The sequence below is a fragment of the Rhinoraja longicauda genome, chromosome 12 (assembly GCF_053455715.1).
Source record: "Rhinoraja longicauda isolate Sanriku21f chromosome 12, sRhiLon1.1, whole genome shotgun sequence".
Classification (NCBI taxonomy): domain Eukaryota; kingdom Metazoa; phylum Chordata; class Chondrichthyes; order Rajiformes; family Arhynchobatidae; genus Rhinoraja; species Rhinoraja longicauda.
Window position 1 is genome coordinate 47,331,768 of NC_135964.1, and position 26,002 is coordinate 47,357,769.

At 49.9% G+C, this 26,002-nt stretch overlaps 1 protein-coding gene across 1 annotated transcript in view; it reads left to right on the plus strand.

The window, feature by feature from the left end:
* setd4 (SET domain containing 4) overlaps positions 1-16,152 on the plus strand; it is a 77,468-nt gene extending 61,316 nt beyond the window's left edge. The window contains exon 11 of the mRNA XM_078409694.1: positions 14,689-16,152. Coding sequence (XP_078265820.1) covers positions 14,689-14,826 — 138 coding nt within the window. The 3' untranslated portion in view covers positions 14,827-16,152. The remainder of the gene's footprint in view (positions 1-14,688) is intronic.
* Positions 16,153-26,002: the final 9,850 nt, after the last annotated feature.

Genomic DNA, 26,002 nt, shown 5'->3' on the forward strand with positions numbered 1-26,002 from the left:
AAGTATTACGGCGCCTCGGTCCGACGAGTACTTCCGGCTGAGCGGGGGTTTGCTCAGCCGCAGGTACTCCACACATTTGAGCCTCTCCGACACCCAGCGGGGCAGGACAAGGGCCGGCTGCTCTCACGCCTGGGCCGCCGCCCTCCGTCAGCGGAGGGGGGGCCCGGTCGACAGCAACCAGGTTCCAGACTCTCAGCAAGTCCCGGTAGAAGCCGGGCATTCCCAGCAGGATAGGACGGCTGACGCCCACCATCGGGATCCGCGTACCTGCTTGAAGGCAGCGGCCCCGTTGGAAAAAGTGCGTCGCCAGCACGTGCCACCTGGGAGGACGCTCCGAGTACAGGTATCTCTGCAGAGTCCTGAGGCGGAGAGCCGCCAACTGGGTGCGGATGCACACCAGCGACTGCCCGCCCTCCTCAATCGGGAGACTCAGGACCGCTGCAGAGACCCAGTGCTTTCCGTTGCCCCAGAAGAAGTCCACCAACTTCTTCTGGATGATCCCAGCAAAAGTGGCTGATGGGACCAATGTGGTCAATCTGTACCAGAGCAGGGAAGCCACGAGTTGGTTAATGACCAACACCCTGCCCCGGTAGGAAAGCACCCTGAGGAGACCCGACCAGCGCCCAAGCCGGGCGACGACTTTCAACTCCAGCTCCTGCCAGTTCGTCAGCCAGGTCTCCACGACGGGACTCAGGTAGGCTCCCAAGTAAAGGAGGCGCGTGGTGCTCCACGTGAAAAACCGCATCTCCTCAGGGAGGGAGTCCACCTGCCATGGACCCACCAAGAGTCCAGAACATTTCCCCCAATTGATCCTTGCAGAGGAGGCGGCCGAGAAGACTCGTTGTCACTCGCGCATCCTCTGCAGATCAGCAGGGTCAGTGACCATGAGGAGCACGTCATCGGCATAGACCGAGAGGACCACCTCCATATCTGGCTCGCGTAGAACCAAGACCGTCAACCTCCTCCGAAGCAGACTAAGGAATGGCTCCACGCAGATGGCGTACAGTTGGCCTGACATGGGGCAGCCCTGACGTACTCCTCTGCGGAAGGGAATGGGGGCCGTCAAGGATCCGTTGACCTTGACGAGGCACTCCGCAGTGGCGTATAGAAGTCGGATCCGGGCCACAAAGTGCGGTCCGAACCCAAACGCTCGCAGAGTCCTCACCAGATACTCGTGATCCACCCTGTCGAAAGCATTCTCCTGGTCAAGGGAGAGAAAGGCAGTGGGTACACCGGTCTCCTGAGCCAGGTAGACCAGGTCCCGGACCAGATGGATATTGTCCTGGATGGACCGGCCCGGGACTGTGTAAGACTGGTCAGGGTGGATCACTTGGGCCAGCACTGGGCCCAGACGGTTGGCCATTGCCTTAGCAAAGACCTTGTAATCGGTACAGAGGAGGGAGACCGGGCGCCAGTTCTTTAGTAGGCGGAGATCACCCTTCTTGGGCAGAAGGACCACTACAGCCCTCTGCCAAGACAGGGGCATCTCCCCGGTCGCCAGGCTCTCCCTCAGGACCATGGTGTAGTCCTCCCCCAGGGTCCCCCAGAAAGTGCGGAGGAACTCTGCTGTCAGGCCGTCCAGGCCAGGGGATTTGCCCCTTTGAATCTGATGGAGGGCCGCGGTCAGTTCGTCTAGTGTCAGGGGGGCGTCCAGACGCTCGGCACTCTCCGGGCCGACCGTGGTTAGACCTTCCCACAGATCACTGCACTCGTCCACGCCGGAGCTATCCGGTGAAAACAAGGTCCCATAAAAGGAACGAACCGCCGCGTTGATGTCTTCTGGTTCGGTGACGGGGGAGTCATCGTCAGCGAGCAGCTCCACTAACTGCTGACGGACTCCCCGCCACTTCTCAAGCGAGTAGAAGAAGGGTGAACCGCGGTCCAAATCGTGGAGCATTTGGATCCGCGACCTCACATACGCGCCTCGGGATTGCTGTAACTGCAGCTCCTTCAGCGCGTCCTTCTTCTCCTGGTATTCCCTCCAGAAGGTCGGGTCCCCACCGGTCTGACTTAGACGCGAATCCAAATCGAGCAGCTCACTCCCGAGCTGTCTGACCTTGGAATCGCGTCTCTTGGTAGACCCCCTAGTGTACTCCTGACAGAAACGCCAGATGTGGGCCTTGCCCACATCCCACCATAGCCGCAGGGAGTAAAATCCTCCCCTCTTCCCCTTCCAAGTGGTCCAGAACCTCACAAACGAGTCCCGGAAGCGGCGATCCTCCAGCAGCCGGTTGTTAAAGTGCCAGTACGCGGACCCTCCCCTCGTGCGAAGCGGGGTAAACTCCGCCCACACCAGGTGGTGGTCCGAGCAAGGTATCGGCCGCATGGAGGCCGCCGAGACGCGGGAGACGTACGCCCAAGAAATGTACAGGCGGTCAATGCGAGAACCACCCCCCTCTGACCTCCTGGAGAAGGCACTGGAGTCGGGGTGGAGATTCCTCCAGGTGTCTACCAAGTCAAAGGAGCCCACGAGCTCCTTCAACTTCTTCACCGACTCCTGGCCGCGCTGGATACCGGAACGGTCTCCTTCCTCGAGGGTACAGTTGAAATCTCCCCCGAGGATCACGCAGTCGCCGGGGTCGATGGAGCTCAACAGGGTAGACACCTCCCGGAACAGGCACGTCTGCAACACGGCGGGCTTGGGGCCGTACACGTTGACAAAATGCAACGGCACGCCATCCAGGCGCACGGCCAGGTGAAGCAAGCGGCCTGGCACCAATTCCTGGACCTTTAGGATTTCTGGCCGGAAATTCGGGGCCAGCAAAATGGCCACCCCACTGGAAATGGAGCTGAGGTGGCTCATGAAGACCTCACCACTCCACTCCAGGGGCCAGGTGGACTCGTCTCCTGGGATGGTGTGGGTTTCCTGCAGGAAGCTCACCGCATATTTCCCATCCCTCAGATGGTTAAACCTGCGGAGAGGCCCTCTGCTGCCATTTATGTTATAACTGGCTATGGTGATCGCCATGTCAGGAGTACACTAGATCCCCTCACCAGTCCCCATGTCACTGACAGCAGAGTCGCCTTTGCCGCTACGGACCCTAGATGGATTGGCAGTGCGTTTCACCTTCCAGATCTTGGCAACAAGGGACGCTCTACTGGTCCCTCTACCCTCAGCAGGAACGACGCTGCTCTGGGCCTCGGCGTCATTTTCCAGGTCGTCCAAGAAAGACCTGAGCCGGTCGTTCCCCTTCACCCCCATCCCTCCCTTCACCCCCGTCCCTCCCTTCACCCCCGTCCCTCCCTTCACCCCCGTCCCTCCCTTTCCCCTCCCCTTCCTTCTGAGGATGAGGTTCAGGGAGCTGGTGACCCCTTGTAAGTTCGGCCACCGGAGGGAGGTCAGTTTGGGCCGATGTTGGGCTCCTTCGGTGGCCGCGATGAACTCGCGGATCTCCTCCACTGGAATGAGAGGAGTGGCGTCGGGGGCAGCGAGAACATCCATTGACTCATTGCCCGAGGAGTCCCCTTCCACCCCCCCACTGCAGATGGAGTCACCATTCCCATCCTTGGACACACCTTCTGTGCTTGAGACTCCCGCCCCACTCTGCGCAGCGGTTGCCTCTTCCCCACCCTCTGGTCTCACCTCCACCTCAGTCCCCACCGTGGGGCCAGTGGCAGAGGGGCCTTCCTCGGGTGTACCTGGGCAGTCAAGACCATTGACAGTGGGGTCTATCCCTCCACCAGTTGGGCCCAGAGTGGACTCTGGTGCCCCAGACTCAGGGAGTCCCTCTGGAGCCAGGTCCTGCGGGAGAGAAGGGCTGGTTTCCCCTTCCCCCTCCCCGCCTACTATCCCTAACTCCACAGGCGTGTTCTCAACCTCGTCCTGGGTGGGTTGCTCCTGGGCTTCCTCGGGTGCATGAATCGTGATTCCCTCCCCAACAGGAATCTCTCCCTGCTCCATTACACCCGAGTGGTCCCCATCACCACCCTCCCCAGAAACCCCTTCAGAGCATGGAACCGGGGCCTGAACCAGAGGGCAGTAGTCATCCTCCACCACAGCACTCCCCGCCCCGCTGGAAGATTCCCCTATGTCCCCCTTCTGCTCCTCCCTGGAGAGATTCCTCCTTCTTTTTTTCGAAGGGGAGGAGCTCACAGACTCTGGGGTCACCTGAGCAACCCTAGTCTGCGGCTCCCCCTCCTCCCGCCCAATCCCCTCCGCCCCTGGCTGGATTATGGGGCTTGCGGACTCCCTAACGGGAGGTGACGGGATGGGTGGCGAGATCTTATCCCCGGGGGGTTTGTTCCCCAGGTGCCTTATCTTCTTCGCCACCTTGCCCCCCTTCTTTTGACCCTCCCCATCCCCAGGGTTCCCTGACTCAACTACAGGGGGAGTGGGAGTGGGGGGGGGGGGGGGGGAGGGGGGTTAGTGGCACCGGAGGCGGAGGCCTCCGCCCGGGATTTGGGGCAATTCCTCCGAATATGCCCCACTTCCTTGCAGGCGTGGCACCTCGGGCGGTCCGATGTCCAGAAGATGGTGAAGTCTCGCCCATCCTGCTGGACACAGAAGCGCCCGTCGACCACCTCCTCCCGGTCCAGCAGCATTGTGATGAGCTTGGTGGGGATGACCGTGTTGAAGGCGGAGCTATAGTCTATGAATAGCATCCTCACGTACATGCCCTGTCTCTCTAGGTGAGTCAGGACAGTGTGAAGAGCCAGAGAGATGGCGACCTCTGTGGATCTATTTGCCCTGTATGCAAATCGATGTGGGTCCAGTGAGTCAGGGATGCTGGATTTGATGTGTGAGAGGACCAGCCTCTCAAAGCACTTCAGGACTATCGGCGTTAGGGCAACCGGGCGGTAGTCGTTCAGGTTGGAGATCTTTGCTTTTTTCGGCACCGGAACTATGATAGCCGACTTCAGGCACTTGGGGACCGTAGCTAGAGATAATGACAGGTTAAAGATCCTGGTGAATACCTCAGCCAGCTGTTCAGCACAGTCCTTCAGTACCCTTCCTTGAACTCCATCCGGTCCTGCAGCCTTGCGTGGGTTGACCCTTTGCAGAGCGCGTTGTACCTCCTGTGTGCTCAGTTGCAAGACCTGTCCCACCGCCTCGGCTGGGGTTCTTTCACTCAAGGTGGTTTTGCCAGTTTCAAAGCGGGCAAAGAAGGTGTTAAGCTCGTTGGTCAGTGCCATATCGCTGTGGGGGCAGGCAGGGCTGCTCTTGTAGCCAGTGATGTCCCTGACACCCTGCCACATGCTTCTGGTGTCCGTGGTGTTGAAGTGGTCTTCCACCCGTTGCCTGTGGGTGTCTTTGGCCCTTTTAATCCCTTTGTTCAGGTTTGACCTGGCATCACTGTATGCTGAAGTGTCACCAGATTTAAAGGCATTGTTGCGTGCCCTCAGCAGGTTCTGTACCTCCTTGTTCATCCAGGGTTTCCGGTTTGGGAACATCTTTATCTCCTTGTCCTCCGTGACATTCTCCACACAGCAGTTGATGTAGGAGAGCACAGTGGATGCGTATTCCTCCAAGTCTACCTCTGAACCGTAGGTGGCCTGTTGTGCAAACAGGTCCCAGTCGGTGCGATCAAAGCAGTCCTGGAGTTGTAGGGTGGCATCCTCGGGCCATATTTTGACCGTCTTTACCGCATCTCTGGAGAAAAGGAACAGGTGACGTTTCGGGTCGAGAGCCTTCTTCAGACTGAGAGTCAGGGGAGAGGGAAACGAGAGACATAGATGGTGATGTAGAGAGATATAGAACAAATGAATGAAAGATATGCAAAATAGTAACGATAATAAAGGAAACAGGCCTTTGTTAGCTGTGGGCTAGGTGAAAACGAGTTACAGACAATGAGACTCAACAGGACGACTTTGAACCTAGTACCACAACTTGGGTGGGAGATAAAGGGGATGCAAGGGTTACTTGAAGTTAGAGATATATATTTCTGTCTGGTACAAACAGCTGGGTTATAAGCTGCCCAAGCAGGTGATTAGTGTATTGGAAGGAAGAGAGTTGTTGTAGGGTCATTGAAACTTATTTAAAAATACTTGGATGCTTACTCAAGGTATCTGTCGAACAGAATCAGAGAAGGATTAGAGTCACAGCGTGGTACAGCATGGAAACAGTCCCTTCAGCCCAACTTACTCACGTCGACCAAGTTGCCCCATCCACGCTAGTCCCACCCGCCTGAGTTTGGCCCATATCCTTCTAAATCTTTTCCATCCATGTACCTGTCCAAATGTCCTTTAAATGTTGTCAAAGTCCCTGCCTCAACTACCTCATTTGGCAGCTCGTTCCATACACCCATCATCCTTTGTGTGAAAATGTTGCCCCTCAGATTCCTATTACATTTCTCCCCCTTCACCGTAAACCTATGCCCTCTGGTTCTTGATTCCTCTGTTCTGGGTAAAGACTCTGCGTATTTATCCTATCTGTTCCTGGTTACAACAAGGACTGAGGCATTTGTCCCATCGATTCAGCTAATCCTTTCTCTCGCCCTCTCCCCAGTGCCCTACAAATTCTTTCAAGTACCCATTTAGCCCTGTTTTTCTGTGAACCTGCCTCCACTGTTTTTCCTTGGCAGTGCATTGCAAATCCTCACTGTTTCTCCTCTCATTCCTCTTCATTCTTTTGCCAATTACCTTAATTCTATGTACACTAGTTCTGACCTTTCCACCTGCAGGAACATTTGTTCTCTATCCATACTTAATAGATCCGTAGGAAAGAACTGCGGATGCTGGTTTAAATCAAAGGTAGACACAAAATGGTGGGAGTAACTCAGCGGGACAGGCAGCATCCCTGGAGAGAAGGAATGGGTGACGTTTCGGGCCGAGACCCTTCTTCAGATTATTCCTCATCCCCGGAATCATTCCAGGCATTCTGATCGGCACCTACCTCGACTACATCCTATCCCCCCCTGGTCCAATCCCTCCCTACCTATGTCCAAGACACCTCACATGCTCTCCGTCTCCTCACTAACTTCCGTTTTCCAGGCCCCCACTCCCTCCTCTTTACCATGGATGTCCAGTCACTCTACACCTCCATCCCCCACCAGGATGGTCTTAAAGCCCTCCATTTCTTCCTCGACTGCAGAACCAGCCAATTTCCATCTACCAACACTCTCCTTCGCCTAGCAGAGCTGGTCCTTACCCTCAATAACATCTCCTTCGACTCCTCCCACTTCCTCCAAATCCAAGGCGTAGCTATGGGCACTCGCATGGGCCCTAGCTATGCCTGCCTCTTTGTTGGGTATGTCGAACAATCACTGTTTCAGGCGTATACTAGCCCTATCCCCGAACTCTACCTCCGCTACATTGACAACTGCATTGGTGCTACATGCAGAACTCACTGACTTCACCAATCTCACCACTAATTTCCATCCTGCTCTTAAATTTACTTGGACCATCTCCGACATCTCCCTCCTGTTTCTGGATCTTACCATCTCCATCACAGGAGACAGACTAGTGACCGATATCTACTACAAACCTACTGACTTCCATAGCTATTTTGACTACACTTCTTCCCACCCTGTTTCCTGTAAAAACTCTATCCCCTACTCCCAATTCCACCGTCTATGCCGCATCTGTGTCCAGGATGAGGTATTCCATACAAGGGCATCGGAGATGTCCTCATTCTTTCGGAAACGGGGGTTCCCCTCTTCCATTATAGATGAGGCTCTCACTCGGGTCTCCTCAATATCCCGCAGCTCCGCTCTCGCTCCCCCTCCCCCTATTCGTAACAAGGACAGAGTTCCCCTTGTCCTCACCTTCCACCCCATCAGCCGTCGCGTACAACATATTATCCTCCAACATTTCCGCCACCTCCAACGGGATCCCACTACTGGCCACATCTTCCCATCCGTACCCCTTTCTGCTTTCCGCAGAGACCGAATCCTTCCGAAACTCCCAGGTCCACACGTCCCTTCCCGCCCAAACCACCCCCTCCCCAGGCACTTTCCCCAGCAACCGTGCGATACCCAGTTTATTCACTATCCCAGTGTGAATGCCCCAAATTGGCAGATTTCATCTCTGCTTCCGCTTTTGTGTGCGCTGGTTGGCATGTGGTGGTGTTGACTTCCAAGGACTCCAGCTCAATAATTATTGCTCAATAATCGGACTGCCCGACATAACGGCATTGTGTGTTGGCAGATGGACAGAGATCAAGAGCAAAATCCCCAGCTGATTTCCTTTCTCACCCAAGGTATTTATTCACAAAATGCTGGAGTAACTCAGCAGGTCAGGCAGCATCTCGGGAGAGAAGGAATGGGCGACGTTTCGGGTCGAGGCCCTTCTTCAGACTGATGTCAGGGGGGCGGGACAAAGGAAGGATATAGGTGGAGGCAGGAAGATAGAGGGAGATCTGGGAAGGGGGAGGGGAAGAGAGGGACAGAGGAACTATCTAAAGTTGGAGAAGTCGATGTTCATACCACTGGGCTGCAAGCTGCCCAGGCGAAATATGAGGTGCTGTTCCTCCAATTTCCGGTGAGCCTCACTATGGCACTGGAGGAGGCCCATGACAGAAAGGTCAGACTGGGAATGGGAAGGGGTAGTTGAAGTGCTCGGCCACCGGGAGATCAGTTTGGTTAACGCGGACCGAGCGCAGGTGTTGAGCGAAGCGATCGCCGAGCCTGCGTTTGGTTTCGCCGATGTAAATACGTTGACATCTGGAGCACCCTATTCCCTTCCCCTCTCAGACATGCTGGCTGACCTGGTGTTCCCTGTGACGCTCAATATCTTTAGTCAGGCCAGCTATCTCTCCTGGGCTTTACAATAACAACGGACACTAACACTCGGGGGACCAGATGGGAAAGATATACTTGCTTTTGTTTCTTAAAAAGAAATACTTTTTTTGGCGATATTTGTGAATAATTTGTAACACAAAAGAAATAAGGTAGAAATCTGAAATGGGGCATCTTTAGGTCATTTTTTTGTTGATTTGGAGACAGCACGATGGCACACCAGTATATTTGCTGCCTAACCGCGCCAGAGACCCGGGTTCGATCTTGACTTCAGGTGCTGTCTGTGCGGAGTTTGAACATTCTCCCCGTGATCGGCGTGGGTTTACTCCGGGTGCTCCAGATTTCCTCCCACACTCCAAAGAGATACAGGTTTGTCGGTTAATTGGCTTCGGTATAATTGTAAATTGTCCCTATCGTGCAGGATAGTGCTAGTGTACGGGGATCGCTGGACGGCATGGGCTCGATGGGCTGAAGGGTCTGTTTCCGTGCTGCATCTCTCAACTAAACTAAACATACACCTTCTCCAGGACTACGATTATTAAGGGGTTGGACACGTTAGAGGCAGGAAACATATTCCCAATGTTGGGGGGGTCCAGAACAAGGGGCCACAGTTTAAGAATAAGGGGTAGGCCATTTAGAACTGAGATGAGGAAAAACTTTTTCAGTCAGAGAGTTGTGAATCTGTGGAATTCTCTGCCTCAGAAGGCAGTGGAGGCCAATTCTCTGAATGCATTCAAGAGAGAGCTAGATAGAGCTCTTAAGGATAGCGGAGTCAGGGGGTATGGGGAGAAGGCAGGAACGGGGTACTGATTGAGAATGATCAGCCATGATCACATTGAATGGCGGTGCTGGCTCGAAGGGCCGAATGGCCTCCTCCTGCACCTATTGTCTATTGACTACTGTTCACTGATCCCATTATGACCCTTTTTCAACCTGTTCTTTCTCCCCATGTGCGAGTCATTCTCCCCTGCCATCACTTGTGTTCTCTCTCTGCCTCTCCTCTCCCCTTCTCGACCCTGCCAACTCTTGCTTGGCGTCTTCAGATATTTCCCAGTTCTGATCCGCAGATTCTGCCTGATCTGCTGAGTAATTCTGGCATTCTGGCATTGATTTTAATCCAGCTTCCAGTCACCATCTGAAGGGCTAGTATTTATTCAGAAAATGCTGGAGTAACTCAGCAGGTCAGGCAGCATCTCAGGAGGGAAGGAATGGGTGACGTTTCGGGTCAAGAACCTTCTTCAGACCCGAAACGTCACCTATCAAAGTTCTCCAGCGGGGATTGAAGAAAGGTCCCGACCCGAAACATCACCCATCCATGTTCTTCAGAGATGCTGCCTGACCCACTGAGCTCATCCAGCACGTTTTCTCCCCTTATGTATGAATTAATTCCCTTCGCCAACTAATTAAAAAGCAAGAAAAATTAAACAAAGAGCTGCTTTCGTAGATATATTTAATATAGAAATCAAAGGTTTTTGGCAAATTGCAACTGCCTGAATTTTCTCATATGTTGCAAAGTTCCAGTGGCTGCAAGATTTACTGTAATTATCAAGGTTTTTAGACTTTAGACAGGCAGCTTAGAAACAGGGCCTTCGTCTGAGCGAGTCCATGCTGCCCAGTGATTATCCCGCACACCAGCACGATCCTACACACTAGGAACGATTTACAGAAGCTGATTTACTTATAAACTTGCACAACTGTAGAGTGGGGGAGGAAATCAGAGCACCCGGAGAAAACCCACGCGGTCACAGGGAAAATGTACAAACTCGGTGTGTAAGGTCATAAGGAATAGGAGTAGAATTAGGCCATTCGGCCCATCAAGTCTACTCTGCCATTCAATCATGGCTGATCTATCTCTCCCTCTTAACCCCCTTCTCCCCATGACCTCTGACACCCGTACTAATCAAGTATCTATCTCTGCCTTAAAAATATCCACTGACTTGGCCTCCACAGCCTTCTGTGGCAAAGAATTCAACAGATTCACCAACCTAGTCCTGGACTCTCCCACCAGTGGAAACATCCTCTCCACATCCACTCTATCCAAGCCGGTCACTATTCTGTACGTTTCAATGAGGTGCCCCCCACCGCATTCTTCTAAACTCCAGCGAGTGCAGGCCCAGGGCCGACAAACGCTGATCAAAGGTTAACCTCCTCATTCCTGGGATCATTCTTGTAAACCTCCTCTGGACCCTCTCCAGAGCCAGCACGTCCTTCCTCAGTTTTGGTGCCCAAAATTGCTCGCAGTGACCCGTGTACAGACAGCGCCCGTGGTCAGGATCAAACGCAGGTGTCTGCTGCTGTGAACTCTACCGTTGCGCCACCGTGCCGTCCCGCCTTATTCAAAAACTTCCCGCAAAATCCAAATGCATCACGCCCACTGCTGCCCAATCTGGAATTTCTGTTTGAACTGAAACAAGGGTGGCTGCTTAGAGCTACCTATAGAGCTGCTGCCTTACATCGCCAGAGACCCGGGTTCCATCTTGACTACGGGTGCAATCTCAATAGTCAACCAATAGTCAATAGTCATTTATTTGTCACATACACATATGTGTAGTGAAATGAAAAATTACCCGCAGTTCAACAATAAGACCAATAAGAATAATCAATAAAACTGCAATAACACATACAATCATAAACTAACACCAAACAAAAGAAACATCCATCACAGTGAGTCTCCTCCAGTCCCTCCTCACTGTGATGGAAGGCCAGAATGTCTTTTTCTCTTCCCCTGCCGTCTTCTCTCCCGTGACCTGCGTGGGTTTGCTCCAAGATCTTCGTTTTCCTCCCACACTCAAAAAGACGTGCAGGTGTGTAGGTTAGTTGGCTTGGTATAAATGTAAAATTATCGCTCGTGTGTGGAGGATAGTGTTAATGTGCGGGGATCGCTGGTCGGCACGGACTTGGTGGGCCGAAGGGCATGTTTTCTGCGTTGTACCTCTAGGCTTAACTAAATAAGTTTTGTGTGTTATTCCGCTTGTTTTGCAAGCTCGGTCAATGCAGACAAGCTGAGCGTTCCCCAGTTTTTTTATTGAAGCTGGAGTCCACGTTACCAAGGAGACGCAAGAGACTGCAGATGCTGGAATCTTGAGCAAAACACTGCTCCGCGTCACGAAACTCCAGTCCTGTTTTTGAAAGTGAGTGGCGCAGTGAGAGCTCCTTCTGATAAGCATTGAAACGGAGAATGAAGGCTTTGTCTCCCCCAGCCGCCAGCTCCAATTACTCTGAAAGGATCCCAAAGGCATTTGCACCAGAGCCGTCTACTAGAAAGGGAGATAATGCCAGGGTGGCAGAGACTGCCAGAATTAGAAGGGGGGGGGGGGAAATAATACAGGAAATTGTTTGACTGCAAGAACGAGGATGGAAACATTGGCCAGCGCCTGAATGAGTGAAGATAAATGTTCGCCTTGTGTATGTTCTGCCTGCTGTTTCCGTGTAGAATCCAGGAAGCAACAGCAGGGGTATGACCAGAGGCATATTGGTATCACACAGAGCACTGACTCTCACTAAGTATTCCTCACTAAGTTGGCAAAAGTCGCTGACATCTTTGTGTGATCAGATTTCAAATTGAGCCCACAGTATCCCTCCAGATTTTTTACAAGTAACATCTGCAGATTAACAAATTCTTCCTACTAGTTCCACTGTTCGCATCCTTGTCGCCCCTCTTCCCCTGCCAACAATGTGCCATTATGGGCCATCTGAAACTCACTGGCTGAGAGGGTGCTGGCTCACTACATTGTCACTTGAAGAGGCATCGCTGGCAGGGACATGGACCAAGAACTGGGATTGATTAAGTGGCCTCCTCCTTTTAGTTTTGTTTTAGAGGTACAGCGCGGAAACAAAGACCTTCGGCCCACCGAGTCCGCGCCGACCAGCGATCACCCCGTACACTAACGTCATCCTACACACACTGGGGGCAATTTACAATTTTACCGAAGCCAATTAGTCTACAAACTTGTACGTGTTTGGAGTGTGGGCGGAAAACCAGAGCTCCCAGAGAAAACCCACGCAGGTCACGAGGAGAACATACAAACTCCGTCAGACAGTACCTGTAGTCAGGATCGAACTCGGGTCCTTGGAGATGTAAGGTAGCAACTCTACCGGCCCGCTAACATTGTTCTGACCTTTTCTTACCTCTAGTTCCCTCCCCATTACTTTCAGTCTGAAGAAGGGTCCCGAACCGAAACGTCACCCATCCTTTTTCTCCAGAGGTGCTGCCTGACCCACCGAGTTACTCTAGCACTTTGTGCCTATCTTCGATAGATACCAACATCTCCAGTTCCTTTCTAAACAGATTCTTTGTGTTGATTTGACCCCTTTTGCGTTGAGCGAGATGGCCAAATCAACACGACTGCACTTAGAAAATCCCTTTCACTTATAGTTTCAGATTTATCTTGCCTTGGTTGTGTGTGGAAACAACTTGCATTCCCTTTGATTGTATTGTCTGGTCAGTTTGTGATGAATGTTTAACCTCATGAGATGCCTTTGCTAAACGGAACCTATTTGCTATGAAAGAGAGATTAGTAACCGAGAAGACTGCACAAAACCATGCGAGGAATACACTGGGTAAACACACAGAGAGTCTCTTGCCCAAAGCAGGGGAATCGAGAACCAGAGGACATAGGTTCAAGGTGAGGGGGGAAAGATTTATTAGAACCTGAGAGGTAACTTTTTCGCACTAAGGGTGGTGGGTGAATGGAACAAGCTGCCGGAGGAGGTAGTTGAGGCAGGTACCATCGCAACGTTCAAGAACCATTTAGACAGGTGCATGGAGAGGACAGGTATAGAGGGTTGTGGGCCAAGTAATGGCAGGTGGGCCTAGTGTAGATCGGACGTGTTGGTTGGCATGGGCAAGTTGACCCGAAGGGCCAGTTTGCATGCTGTATGACTTGAAGACTGGATTTATATTATTTGTTAGAAGGGTGAGAGTAGTCAGGGTCTGAAACTTACTGGCTACGAGGGTGCTGGCTCACTACATTTACACTTGAAGAGGCATCACTTGCAGGGACATGGATCAAGAACTGGGATTGATTAAATGGCCTCCTCCTGTTAGTTTAGTTTTAGCGATACAGTGCGGAAACAGGTCCTTCGGCCCACTAAGTCCATGCCGACCAGCGATTCCCTGCACACTAACACTATCCTACACACACACTAGGGACAATTTACATTTATACCATGCCAATACGCCTACAAACCTGCAGTTTTGGTCTCCAAATTTGAGGAAGGATATTCTTGCTATTGAGGGCGTGCAGCGCAGGCTCACAAGGTTAATTCCCGGAATGGCGGGACTGTCGTATGTTGAAAGACTGGAGCGACTAGGCTTGTATACACTGGAATTTAGAAGGATGAGAGGGGATCTTATTGAAACATATAAGATTATTAAGGGATTGGACACATTAGAGGCAGGAAACATGTTCCCAATGTTGAGGGAGTCCAGAACCAGGGGCCACAGTTTAAGAATAAGGGGTAGGCCATTTAGAACGTAGATGAGGAAAAACATTTTCAGTCAGAGAGTTGTGAATCTGTGGAATTCTCTGCCTCAGAAGGCAGTGGAGGCCAATTCTCTGGATGCTTTCAAGAGAGAGCTAGATAGAGCTCTTAAAGATAGCGGAGTCAGGGGGTATGGGGAAAAGGCAGGAACGGGGTACTGATTGTGAATGATCAGCCATGATCACATTGAATGGCGGCGCTGGCTCGAAGGGCCGAATGGCCTCCTCCTGCACCTATTGTCTATTGTCTTTGGAGTGTAGGAGGAACCTGGAGAGCTCCCCGGAGAAAGCCCACACGGTCTCGGGGAGAACGTATACAAACTCCATACAGCCAGCACCTGTAGTCAGGATGGCACCGGTATCTCTGGGGCAGTAAGGCAGCAACTCTACCGCTGCGCCACAGTGCCGCACAAGCCTCCTGTGTCATCACTCGCCGATTCCAGGATTGATGGAATTTTCCATTGGGGCTGCATGGGTTTGCGGGATGCTTTACAGTGGCGTTTCTGTTTTTTTTGCCTCCCTGTCTTCAGGTTTACAAACTAACAGAGGACAGAGCCGAGATTTTGGAACAGCTGCAGTTGGTGGTCTCGCTGCGGAGGGAGGAACTGAGGATTCTCCGAGCGTCTCTCGAAATGCTGCAGAATATGAGGGCCATCACTCCCCGGTAACGGTCAGGACTGTCGGCACTTCCCTCTGGGATGAGCACAAACGGCACCGAAGTAGCGATGGCTGAAAACTTCAAATTCCTTGGAGTAAATAATATCACCGACGACTTCTCCTGGACCACCCATTTTGAAGCAACGGTCAAGAAAGCGCACCGATGCCTCTACTTCCCAAGAAGGCTTAGGAAGTTCGGCAAGGCCCAGACAAGTCTCGCCAACTTCCACAGATGAGGCGTAGAAAGCATTTCATCGGGATGCATCACGGCTTGGTTTGGGAACAGCTCCGTCCAAGAACGCAAGAAATTGCAGTGAATTGTGGACGCAGCCCAGACCATCACACGGACCAACCTCCCTTCCATTGACTCCATCTACACCTCACGCTGCCTCGGCAAGGCCAGCAGCATGATTAAGGGTGAGTCGCACCCTGCTCACTTCTTCTCCTCCTCTCCCATTGGGCAAAAGGTATAGAAATGCGAAAACGCACACCTCACGATTCAGGGATAGTTTCTTCCCAGCTCCATCAGACAACTCAACCATCCCACCGCAACCAGAGAGCAGTCCTGAACTACCATCTACCTCGTTGGGGTCCCTTGGACTATCTTTGATTGGACTTTACTGGCTTTACCTTGCACTAAACGTTATTCCCGTATCATGTATCTGTGCACTGTGAAAGGCTGGATTGTAATCATGTATTGACTTTCGGCTGGCTGGTGAGCACGCAACAAAATCTCTTCTATGTACCTCGGTACATGTGACAATAAACTAATTAAACTAAATGAAAAGGTGGATTGGACACACAAGAGACTGTGGATGCTGGAATCTTAAGCAAAAAAAGTTGCTCCACTGCGATTTCTCCTCAAGGTATGTCCACTTTGAAGAAGTTCTCCTCCTCTCTTCGACGAGAGTTCAGCAACATGCTCTCTCGCTGCTCCCCCTCTGTGATTTCTCTTGCCCTCCTACTCTACGACCACATTTTGAATAATTCTGTCCCTCTCTTCCCCTCCTCCTTCCCAGATCGCCCTCTATCTTCCTGTCTCCACCTATATCCTTCCTTTGTCCCGCCCCCCTGACATCAGTCTGAGGAAGGGTCTCGACCCGAAACGTCACCCATTCCTTCTCTCCTGAGATGCTGCCTGACCTGCTGAGTTACTCCAGCATTTTGTGAAATAAATACCTTCGATTTGTACCAGCATCTGCAGTTATTTTCTTATACTCCTGGAGGAACTCAGAGGGCTAAGTTGCCTCCATTGAGGGAAATGGAGAGATGATGTTTCTGGTGGGACCATGCAGACGGTATTGAACAGCTGTTTGATTTGGTTTAGTTTAGTTTATTGTCACGTGTACCGAGGTACAGTGAAAAGCTTTTTTGTTGAGTGCTAACTAGTCAGCAGAAAGATTGTACAAGATTACAATCGAGCCATCCACAATTTACAGATGCATGCTGAAGGAATAATGTTTAGTGCATGATAAAGTCCAGTGAAGTCTGATTGAAAATAGTCTGAGGGTCACCAATGAGGTATGTAGTAGCTCCGGACCGCTCTCTGGTTGTGGTAGGATGGTTCAGCTGCCTGATAACAGCGGGCAAGAAACTGTCCCTGAATCTGGAGGCGTGCACACTTCTGTACCTCTTGCCTGATGGGGAGAAGAGGGAGCGACCGGGGTGATATACGTCCTTGATTATGCTGCTAGCCTTGCCGAGACAGCGTGAAATGCAGATGGAGTCAATGGAAGGGAGGTTGGTTTGTGTGATGGTCTGGGCTGCGTCCACAATTCTCTGCAATTTCTTGCGGTCTTGGATGGAGCTGTTCCCAAACCGAGCTGGGACCTGGGTAAAAAAAGAAACATTTGTTGTGCGAAACTGCTCACTGTGAATCTGTTTAAATTAAAAAGCAAGATGTGGGAAATGCTGATGCCAAACGAGGCTGAGCTGTTGGAAAAAATGATCTTCCAAAGATAGACCCAAAAAGCTGGAGTGACTCAGTGGGACAGGCAGCATCTCTGAAGAGAAGGAATGGGTGACGTTTCGGGTTGAGACCCTTCCGTCTGGAGAACGGTCTCGACCCGAAACGTCACCCATTCCTTCTTTCCAGAGATGCTGCCCGTCCCGCTGAGTTACTCCAGCTTTTTGTGTCTATCTTCGGTTTGCAGTTCCTTCTTACACAGATGATCTTCCGAACCCTTTTTGTTGGGACTCGGAGCCTGAAAGGCGGACTGCCCCAGGGAGGTTGTAATCAGAAGTCAGGAACCTCAACAAAGTAGGATGGAAAATCCGAGGGTGTGGTGGATACACAATGCAGTTGCTATGAGATTTACAAACTGATCCTGCAATTTGATTACATTGGAACAAGCGCTGGTGGATCGCTGCCTTGCAACTGGAAAAATAAAGTGCATTCCCAATGGAAACAAATGTTATTTTCCTCTCTCTACAATTTGAACCTTCACACTTATTGCAAAATATAGCTGTACAATAAATCAAAATGCAATTATTTCAAATTATTCCCTAGGATCAACTCTCAATGTTCTGGATTTTTGACGTTTATAGGCAGAAAATATCGGAGCTGTGCAGGAAAAGTCTTTTCTGGTTTTGCTCGTGTTAACTTGGAGTGGGCATCAGAGATAGACAATAGACAATAGACAATAGGTGCAGGAGGAGGCCATTCGGCCCTTTGAGCCAGCACCGCCATTCAATGTGATCATGGCTGATCATTCTCAATCAGTACCCCATTCCTGCCTTCTCCCCGTACCCCCTGACTCTGCTATCCTTAAGAGCTCTATCTAGCTCTCTCTTGAATGCATTCAGAGAATTGGCCTCCACTGCCTTCTGAGGCAGAGAATTCCACAGATTCACAACTCTCGGGCTGAAAAGATTTTTCCTCATCTCAGTTCTAAATGGCCTACCCCTTATTCTTAAACTGTGGCCCCTTGTTCTGGACTCCCCCAACATTGGGAACATGTTTCCTGCCTCTAACGTGTCCAACCCCTTAATAATCTTATACCTTTCGATAAGATCTCCTCTCATCCTTCTAAATTCCAGTGTATACAAGCCTAGTCGCTCCAGTCTTTCAACATATGACAGTCCCGCCATTCCGGGAATTAACCTAGTAAACCTACGCTGCACGCCCTCAATAGCAAGAATATCCTTCCTCAAATTTGGAGACCAAAACTGCACACAGTACTCCAGGTGTGGTCTCACAAGGGCCCTGTACAACTGCAGAAGGACCTCTTTGCTCCTATACTCAACTCCTCTTGTTATGAAGGCCAACATTCCATTGGCTTTCTTCACTGCCTGCTGTACCTGCACGCTTCCTTTCAGTGACTTCCAAAAAAAAGGGTCGGGCGGGCCTTGGACTGCAGCTGGGAGGACCGGAAGTCACCGAGACCAGAGGGTCGAGGAGGAGGGAGGTGTTGGCAACAACGGACGTGAGGAGTGAGCCAGTAGGAGAGAGACCAGGGTAATGCCTCCAGCGCCTGCAAGGTCGGCTGCAGGAGGCTCCCCTGGGATGCAAAGGCGGTCGGTCGGGCGAGGAGCGGGACGTGGGTTTGCCGGCCGAGCCAGTCGAGGGCTTTCAGTTTCAGTTTAGTTTATTGTCACGTGAACCGAGGTACAGTGAAAAGCTTTTGTTGCGCGCTAACCAGTGAGCGGAAAGATAAGACATGATTACAATCGAGCCATTCATATCGTGTGATAAGGGAATAACGTTCAGTGCAAGGTAAAGGCAGCAAAGTCCGATCACGGATAGTCTGAGGGTATCAGGGTGTTGGAGGAGGCCCTGCAGCAGCCAGGGGCTTGCCTGGATCATGGGTGCTCTAGTACATTCAGCATGTGGACTGGCCTTTGGACTTATTCTCCATGTAAATGGCGGCAAAATATGGCGACTTGTGCATGTGCAAGCTACGCAAAAATAAATTCATCGTGCAGTGCGTGTGTGACAATAATGAACCATCGAGCCGACAAAAGCTTTTCTATGTACCTCGGTACACGTGACAATAAACTGACTAAACTAAATGAAATGGTGGAATGGACACACAAGAGACTGTGGATGCTGGAATCTTAAGCAACAAACATATTCCTGGAGGAACTCAGAGGGCCGAGTAGCATCCATGAAGGGACATGGAGAGATGATGTTTCAAGTGGGACCACGCAGACTGGATTGAACAGCTGTTTAGTTTAGCTTATTGTCAAGGTACGAGGTACGGTAAAAAGCCTTCTTGTTGCGTGCTTGCCGGTCAGCGGAAAGACTGCACATGAGTAGTGAATTAGTTGTTTTACTTGAGAAGCGACCTATATTGTAGGACTATGGGAAGAGTCGAGAGTGTTTTATTGTCAAATGTCCCAGATAGAACAATGAAATTCTTACTTGCTGCAGCACAGCAGAATATGTCAACATAGTACACCGTAAATAATAATAATAATAACAATAGTCTATTGTAGTTCAGAGATTGTAGTGTTTAATAGCCTGATGGCTGTAGGTGAAGAAACTGTTCCTGAACCTGGACGTTACAGTTTTCAGGCTCCTGTACCTTCTTCCCGATGGCAGTGGAAAGGACAAGGGAATATGGTGAATTGGAACTGTTCTTTCCAGGTGCCAGCACAGGTACGAAGGAGAAAATGGCTAACTGTTTTTAAGCTATTATAATTTTATGATCAAAATCGCCTTGGGCTTAGAAAAGGTTGTTGACGCAGAATTGTTGTTGATTGCTCTCTTGTAGGAATGTGTTCTTGATTGGAGGGGTGGACTGAGGATGGGGTCAGTTCGGGTGTAATGAATGCTCGTATTCTCACCACAGTGGAAGGACCAATATGAGGAGAATTTGTGTAGGAGCCGCAGATGCTGGTTTAAGCCGAAGATAGAGGCCAAAAGCTGGAGTAACTCAGCGGGTCGGGCAGCATCTCTGGAGAAAAGGAATGGGTGACGTTTCGGGTCAAGACCCTTCTTCAGACTAGTCAGGGGAAAGGAAAATGAGAGACATAGACGATGATGGAGAGAGATAAAGAACAATGAATGAAAGATATGCAAAAAAGTAACAATGATAAAGGAAACAGGCCATTGTTAGCTGTTTGTTGGGTGAAAACGAGTAGCCGGTGCGACTTGGGTGGGGGAGGGATGGAGAGAGAGGGAATGCAGGGGTTATTTGAAGTTAGAGATATCAAGGATCATACCACTGGGTTGCAAGCTGCCCATGCGAAATATCAGATGCTGTTCCGACAATTTCCATCCAAGGCTCCGGCCTTGGGGAGTATGGGGTATGGGGAGAAGGCAGGAACGGGGTACTGATTGAGAATGATCAGCCATGATCACATTGAATGGCGGCGCTGGCTCGAAGGGCCGAATGGCCTGCTCCTGCACCTATTGTGTATTGTCTATTGTCTATTGCCTGTACATCCGTCAGGTGTTAATATCTTCAAGGGAGGAAAAAATGGGCTTTGCTCTTTTCTAACCAGGTCTTGGTTATAATGTTTGTAATACTTCATGCGATTTCCTTTCCAACTCCATAACTGTGGTACCATTTTCTGTAACGCTTTGTGACTGAATTGGACCTTGTAGTGATTCCGTTTCATGCTATTTCTGTCTTCTGCATTCATTCTTTCTGGATATAAAACAGATGGGGGGGTTTTTTTCCCTCCCTTTACATCTTTTTCCCTAGTGGTTTTGAAAAGTTCCAAGTGATAATCTTCGGCCAAGTGCCAGGAATGTTCCTACGTTAAATACATTGCTGTGTAGGAAGGAACTGCGCATGAAGTGAAAGGCTTGGATAGACGATGCGGAGAGGATGTTTCCAGTAGGACCAGAGGTCATAGCCTCAGAATTAAAGGACGTTCCGTTAGGAAGGAAATGAGGAGGAATTTCTTTAGTCAGAGGGTGGTGAATCTGTGGAATTCATTGCCACAGAAGGCTGTGGAGGCCAAGTCAATGGATATTTTTGTAAGGCAGAGATAGATAGATTCTTGATTAGTATGGGTGTCAAGGGCTCTGGGTAGAAGGGAGTTTCGGGGAGAGAGATGGATCAGCCATGATTGAATGGCAGAGTAGACTTGATGGGCCAAATGGCCTAATTCTGCTCCTTTCACGTGAACTTATGAGACGCTGGTTTACGCCGAAGATAGACACAAAATGCTGGAGTAACTCAGCGAGACGGGCAGCCTCTCTGGAGAGAAGGAATAGGTGACGTTTGGAGACCCTTCTTCAGACTGAGTGTCGGGGAGAGGGACACTGGAGATATGGATACATTGCTGACTAGTTCATGAGCTTCTTTATGATTACTGCAAAGAGAACATTACAGATTGTGGAAATCGCCATTTTGCTGAAAGGGGTTTCAATAGACAATAGACAATAGGTGCAGGAGGAGGCCATTCGGCCCTTCGAGCCAGCACCACCATTCAATGTGATCATGCCTGATCATTCTCAATCAGTACCCCGTTCCTGCCTTCTCCCCATACCCCCTGACTCCGCTATCCTTAAGAGCTCTATCCAGCTCTCTCTTGAATGCATTCAGAGAATTGGCCTCCACTGCCTTCTGAGGCAGAGAATTCCACAGATTCACAACTCTCTGACTGAAAAAGTTTTTCCTCATCTCAGTTCTAAATGGCCTACCCCTTATTCTTAAACTGTGGCCCCTTGTTCTGGACTCCCCCAACATTGGGAACATGTTTCCTGCTTCTAATGTGTCCAAGCCCTTAATAATCTTAGACGTTTCGATAAGATCTCCTCTCATCCTTCTAAATTCCAGTGTATACAAGCCTAGTCGCTCCAGTCTTTCAACATATGATAATCCCGCCATTCCGGGAATTAACCTAGTAAACCTACGCTGCACGCCCTCAATAGTTTCATTTGCTGGTTCCAATGGTTGTGTAATTCATCCTTTAAAAAAGATAATATAGGTGTTGTAGCTGTGAGAGTGAGTCATTTACTGGTAATACCAGTATGCTGAACCAATATCATGTTTTATTCCTTTTGGATGTGTCATTTGCAGGTTTATGTTTGCTCAGAATAACATTCTATGAAACACCACTGGCATATTTGAAGGATGACAGCACTCTCCTGTGATAGTCTGGGAAAGTTATGTATTTGGATTGATTGCCAAAAACTCAAGCTGCAGTTTAAAAGGATATTTTCATTTCTATTACCTCCACTTCTAGGTGTACACAAATTTGCTTACACACTTGCATTTTTTAAAAAACCAGGAATTACTCAAGTCAGTGATACTTCGATGAAAGTTCCCAATGTTGGGGGGAGTCCAGAACCAGGGGACACAGTCTAAGAATAAAGGGGAGGCCATTTAAAACCGAGGTGAGAAGAAACGTTTTCACCCAGAGAGTTGTGAATTTGTGGAATTCTCTGCCACAGAAGGCAGTGGAGGCCAAATCACCGGATGAATTTAAAAGATAGAGCTCTAGGGGCTAGTGGAATCAAGGGATATGGCGAGAAGGCAGGCACGGGTTACTGATTGTAGGTGATCAGCCATGATCCCAATGAATGGCGGTGCTGGCTCGATGGGGCCAAATGGCCTCCTCCTGCACCTATTTTCTATGTTTCTATGAATTGAGAAGCTCCTCTGTACAGCCTGCAGAAGTGGTGAGGGTAGATTTAATAACTTCTATCCCTAAGGTAAAATACCCACAAAGTGAATAAGGTGAATGGGGCAGCACAATGGTGCAGCCAGTAGAGCTGCTGCCTCACAGCGCCAGAGACCTGGGTTCGATCCTGACCTCAGGAGCTGTCTGTGTGGCGTTTGCACGTTCTCCCTGTGACCGTGTGGGTTTCCTCTGGGTGCTCTGCTTTCCTTCAACATCACAAAGGAGTGTGGGTTTGTTGGTTAATTGGCCTCTGTAAAATCACCCCAAATGTATCGGGAGTGCTGGAGAAGGTGGGATAATAGAACATAGATGGTCGGTGTGGACTCAGTAGGCCGAAGGTCCATGCTCTAAACGAAAGGCAAGCTAGTTTAAATAAAAATTGCCGTTGCACAGACGTAACCATTCTCACCCTACTGTGTCCATGTCAGCTCTGAGGCCTCACTGCGCCAGAGACCCAGGTTCAATCCTGACTCCGTGCGACGAAATTTGGATGTTCCCACACTCCAAAGATGTACAGGCTTGCAGGCTAATTAGGCTTCGATCGAATTGTAAAAATGTCCCGAGTGTGTGGGATGGGGTGATCTCTGGTTGGTGCTGACCCGGTGGGCCGAAAGGCCTGTTTCTGCACTGTATGTCTCTTTGCCAGATATCCAGTGTTATTTGGAGAAACGATCCGCTGGTGGTCTATTAAGTTGTGAAAGGATGCTAAGCAACAGAGAAATTACTGGTCCCCTTCCAACTGTGCTATTTCGAGACTTGGCACAGTGATGCTCTGAATAGTTGGTGTGGTGTGGTGTCGTCTGAAATGTCATCTTACAGTCACTGTACAGAGAAAAAGTCAAGAGAAAACTTCCAAAGGAACTAAAAGGTTAATCACGACAGAATGATTGCACTTAAAGGACAAGGAAGCACATTTACACCAGCTGGGTAGATTATTGGAAAATCGCTCCATTCCAAACTGTTTGTTAATATTTGGTACAGGTTATTTAATCTACAAGAACTGTGTCTATTTGCCCCATCCTCCCCTCAACAAGTCAGCTTGTACACACAAACAATTCCATGGTATTTATTCACAAAGTGCTGGAGTAACTCAGCAGGTCGGGCAGCATCTCGGGAGAGAAGGAATGGGTGACGTTTCGGGTCGAGACCCTTCTTCAGTCTGAAGCGTCACCCATTCCTTCTCTCCAGAGATGCTGCCCGACCTGCTGAGTTACTCCAGCACTTTGTGAATAAATACCTTTCGATTTGTACCAGCATCTGCAGTTATTTTCTTATAAAACAATTCCATGGTTGTATTTCTCTGGCACTTTGTATGTGAACGCTTTTGTTGCCAGCAAGGAAGGAGAATGGTCTTTATTTTAGAAATGGTGGCGCAGCGGTAGAGTTGCTGCCTTACAGCGCCAGAGACCCTGACTACAGGTGCTTGTCTGTACGGAGTTTTTGTACGTTCTCCCCGTGACCTGCGTGGGTTTTCACCGGGATCTCCGGTTTCCCGCCATATGCAAAACGAAGTACAGGCTTGTAGGTTAATTTGCTTGGTATAATTATAAATTCTCCCTCAATAGTCAATAGTCAATAGTCGTTTATTTGTCACATACACATAAATGTGTAGTGAAATGAAACATTACCCGCAGTTGAAACACTAAGACCAATAAGAATAATCAATAAAAATGCAATAACACATACAATCATCCACTAACACCAAACAAAAGAAACATCCATCACAGTGAGTCTCCGCCAGTCCCTTCTCACTGTGATGGAAGGCCAAAATGTCTTTTCTCTTCCCTGCCGTCTTCTCTCGAGGTCAGGCTGTTGAACTTGCCACGTCGGGGCGGTCGGGGCTCCCGACATTGGAGCGCCGCACCGGACGGTGAAAGGTCCACGGCCTATTCCCTCGTGTGTGTGTGTGTGTATGTGTGTGTGTGTGTGTGTCGGATGGTGTTAGTGCGCGGGGATCGCTGGTCGGCGTGGACTCAGTGAACGAAACGGCCCGATTCTACGCTGCGTCTTCAAACTAAACTAAATGGAACAAATATTAAAATGAGAGGACTAATGCAGGGCGTAGATTACATGAGGCAAGAGAGATTACTGGGGCCTTGACAGAGACCTTTGCATCCTCTTCTTTAGCCCGAGGCACAGTTCCAGTATTGTTACTTTCCTTGAACGGGACAAGGTGGGAGGAAGTAATAGGGATAATCCTGCAAATTATAGCCAGTTTGGTTTAGTTTGGTTTAGATTTGAGAGCAGAAACAGGCCCTTCGACCCACAGAATCCATGCTCCCTCCGTACACCCCAAAAACCGGCACTATCCCACACACCAAGGACAATTTACAATTGAAAAACCCAGGCGATCACAAGGAAAATGTACGAGCACCATACAGACAGCACACACGGTCAGGCTCGACGCCCAGCTCTCTGCTGCTGTAAGGCAGCACTGCTGTGCTACTGTGCAGTTATCCTGTTGGAGGTGGTAGGAAATCTATTGAAGATTCTTAGGGATAGGATTTACTCGTTACTTGGAAAAGTACGAATCTAAAGGTTTCGTTTTGACCCATGTCACCAATTCATGTTCTCCAGAGATACTGCCTGACCCGCTGAGTTACTCCAGCAATTTGCGTCTTTTCTTTTTACATATTGGAGACCGTCAGCATGGCTTTGTGGAAAGGAGGTCATGTAGTTTAGTTTAAAGATACAGTATGGAGACAGGCACTTCAGCCCACGCCGACTGTTGATCACCCGCTCACGGTGGCGCAGCGGTAGAGTTGCTGCCTTACAGCGAATGCAGCGCCGGAGACTCAGGTTCGATCCTGACTACGGGTGCTGTCTGTACGGAGTTTGTACGTTCTCCCTGTGACCTGCGTGGGTTTTCTCCGAGATCTTCGGTTTCCTCCCACACTCCAAAGACGTACAGGTTTGTAGGTTAATTGACTGGGTAAAATGTAAAAATTGTCCTTAGTGTGTGTAGGATAGTGTTAATATGCGGGGATCGCTGGGCGGCGCGGACTCGGTGGGCCGAAGGGCCTGTTTCCGCGCAGTATCTCTAAATCTAAATCTAAAATCTAATTCAATGTTATTCCACTTTCCTTGCACAGGAAAAACTTTTTCAGTCAGAGAGTTGTAAATCTGTGGAATTCACTGCCTCAGAAGGCAGTGGAGGCCAAGTCTGAATGCATTCAAGAGAGAACTAGATCGAGCTCTTAAGGATAGCGGAGTCAGGAGGTATGGGGAGAAGGCAGGAACGGGGTACTGATTGAGAATGATCACCCATGATCACATTGAATGGCGGTGCTGGCTCGAAGGGCCGAATGGCCTACTCCTGCACCTATTGTCTATTGTGGGCAATTTACAGAGACCAATTAGCCCACAACTCCGGAGGAAACCTAATGCAGCCACAGGGAGGATGTGCAAACTCCACACTGAAAGCACCTGAGGCAGGAGCTGCGAACCACACCACAATGGTCGTGTTTTACAAGCTTGATGGAGTTTTTTTTTTCTCATAAAGTAATGAGGATGATTGATAAAGGTTTGGCAGTGGATGCTGTTTACATGGACTTGGTAAAACATTTAACTGGGTTATTGTGACAGGTTGACCCGGATTAAATCTCA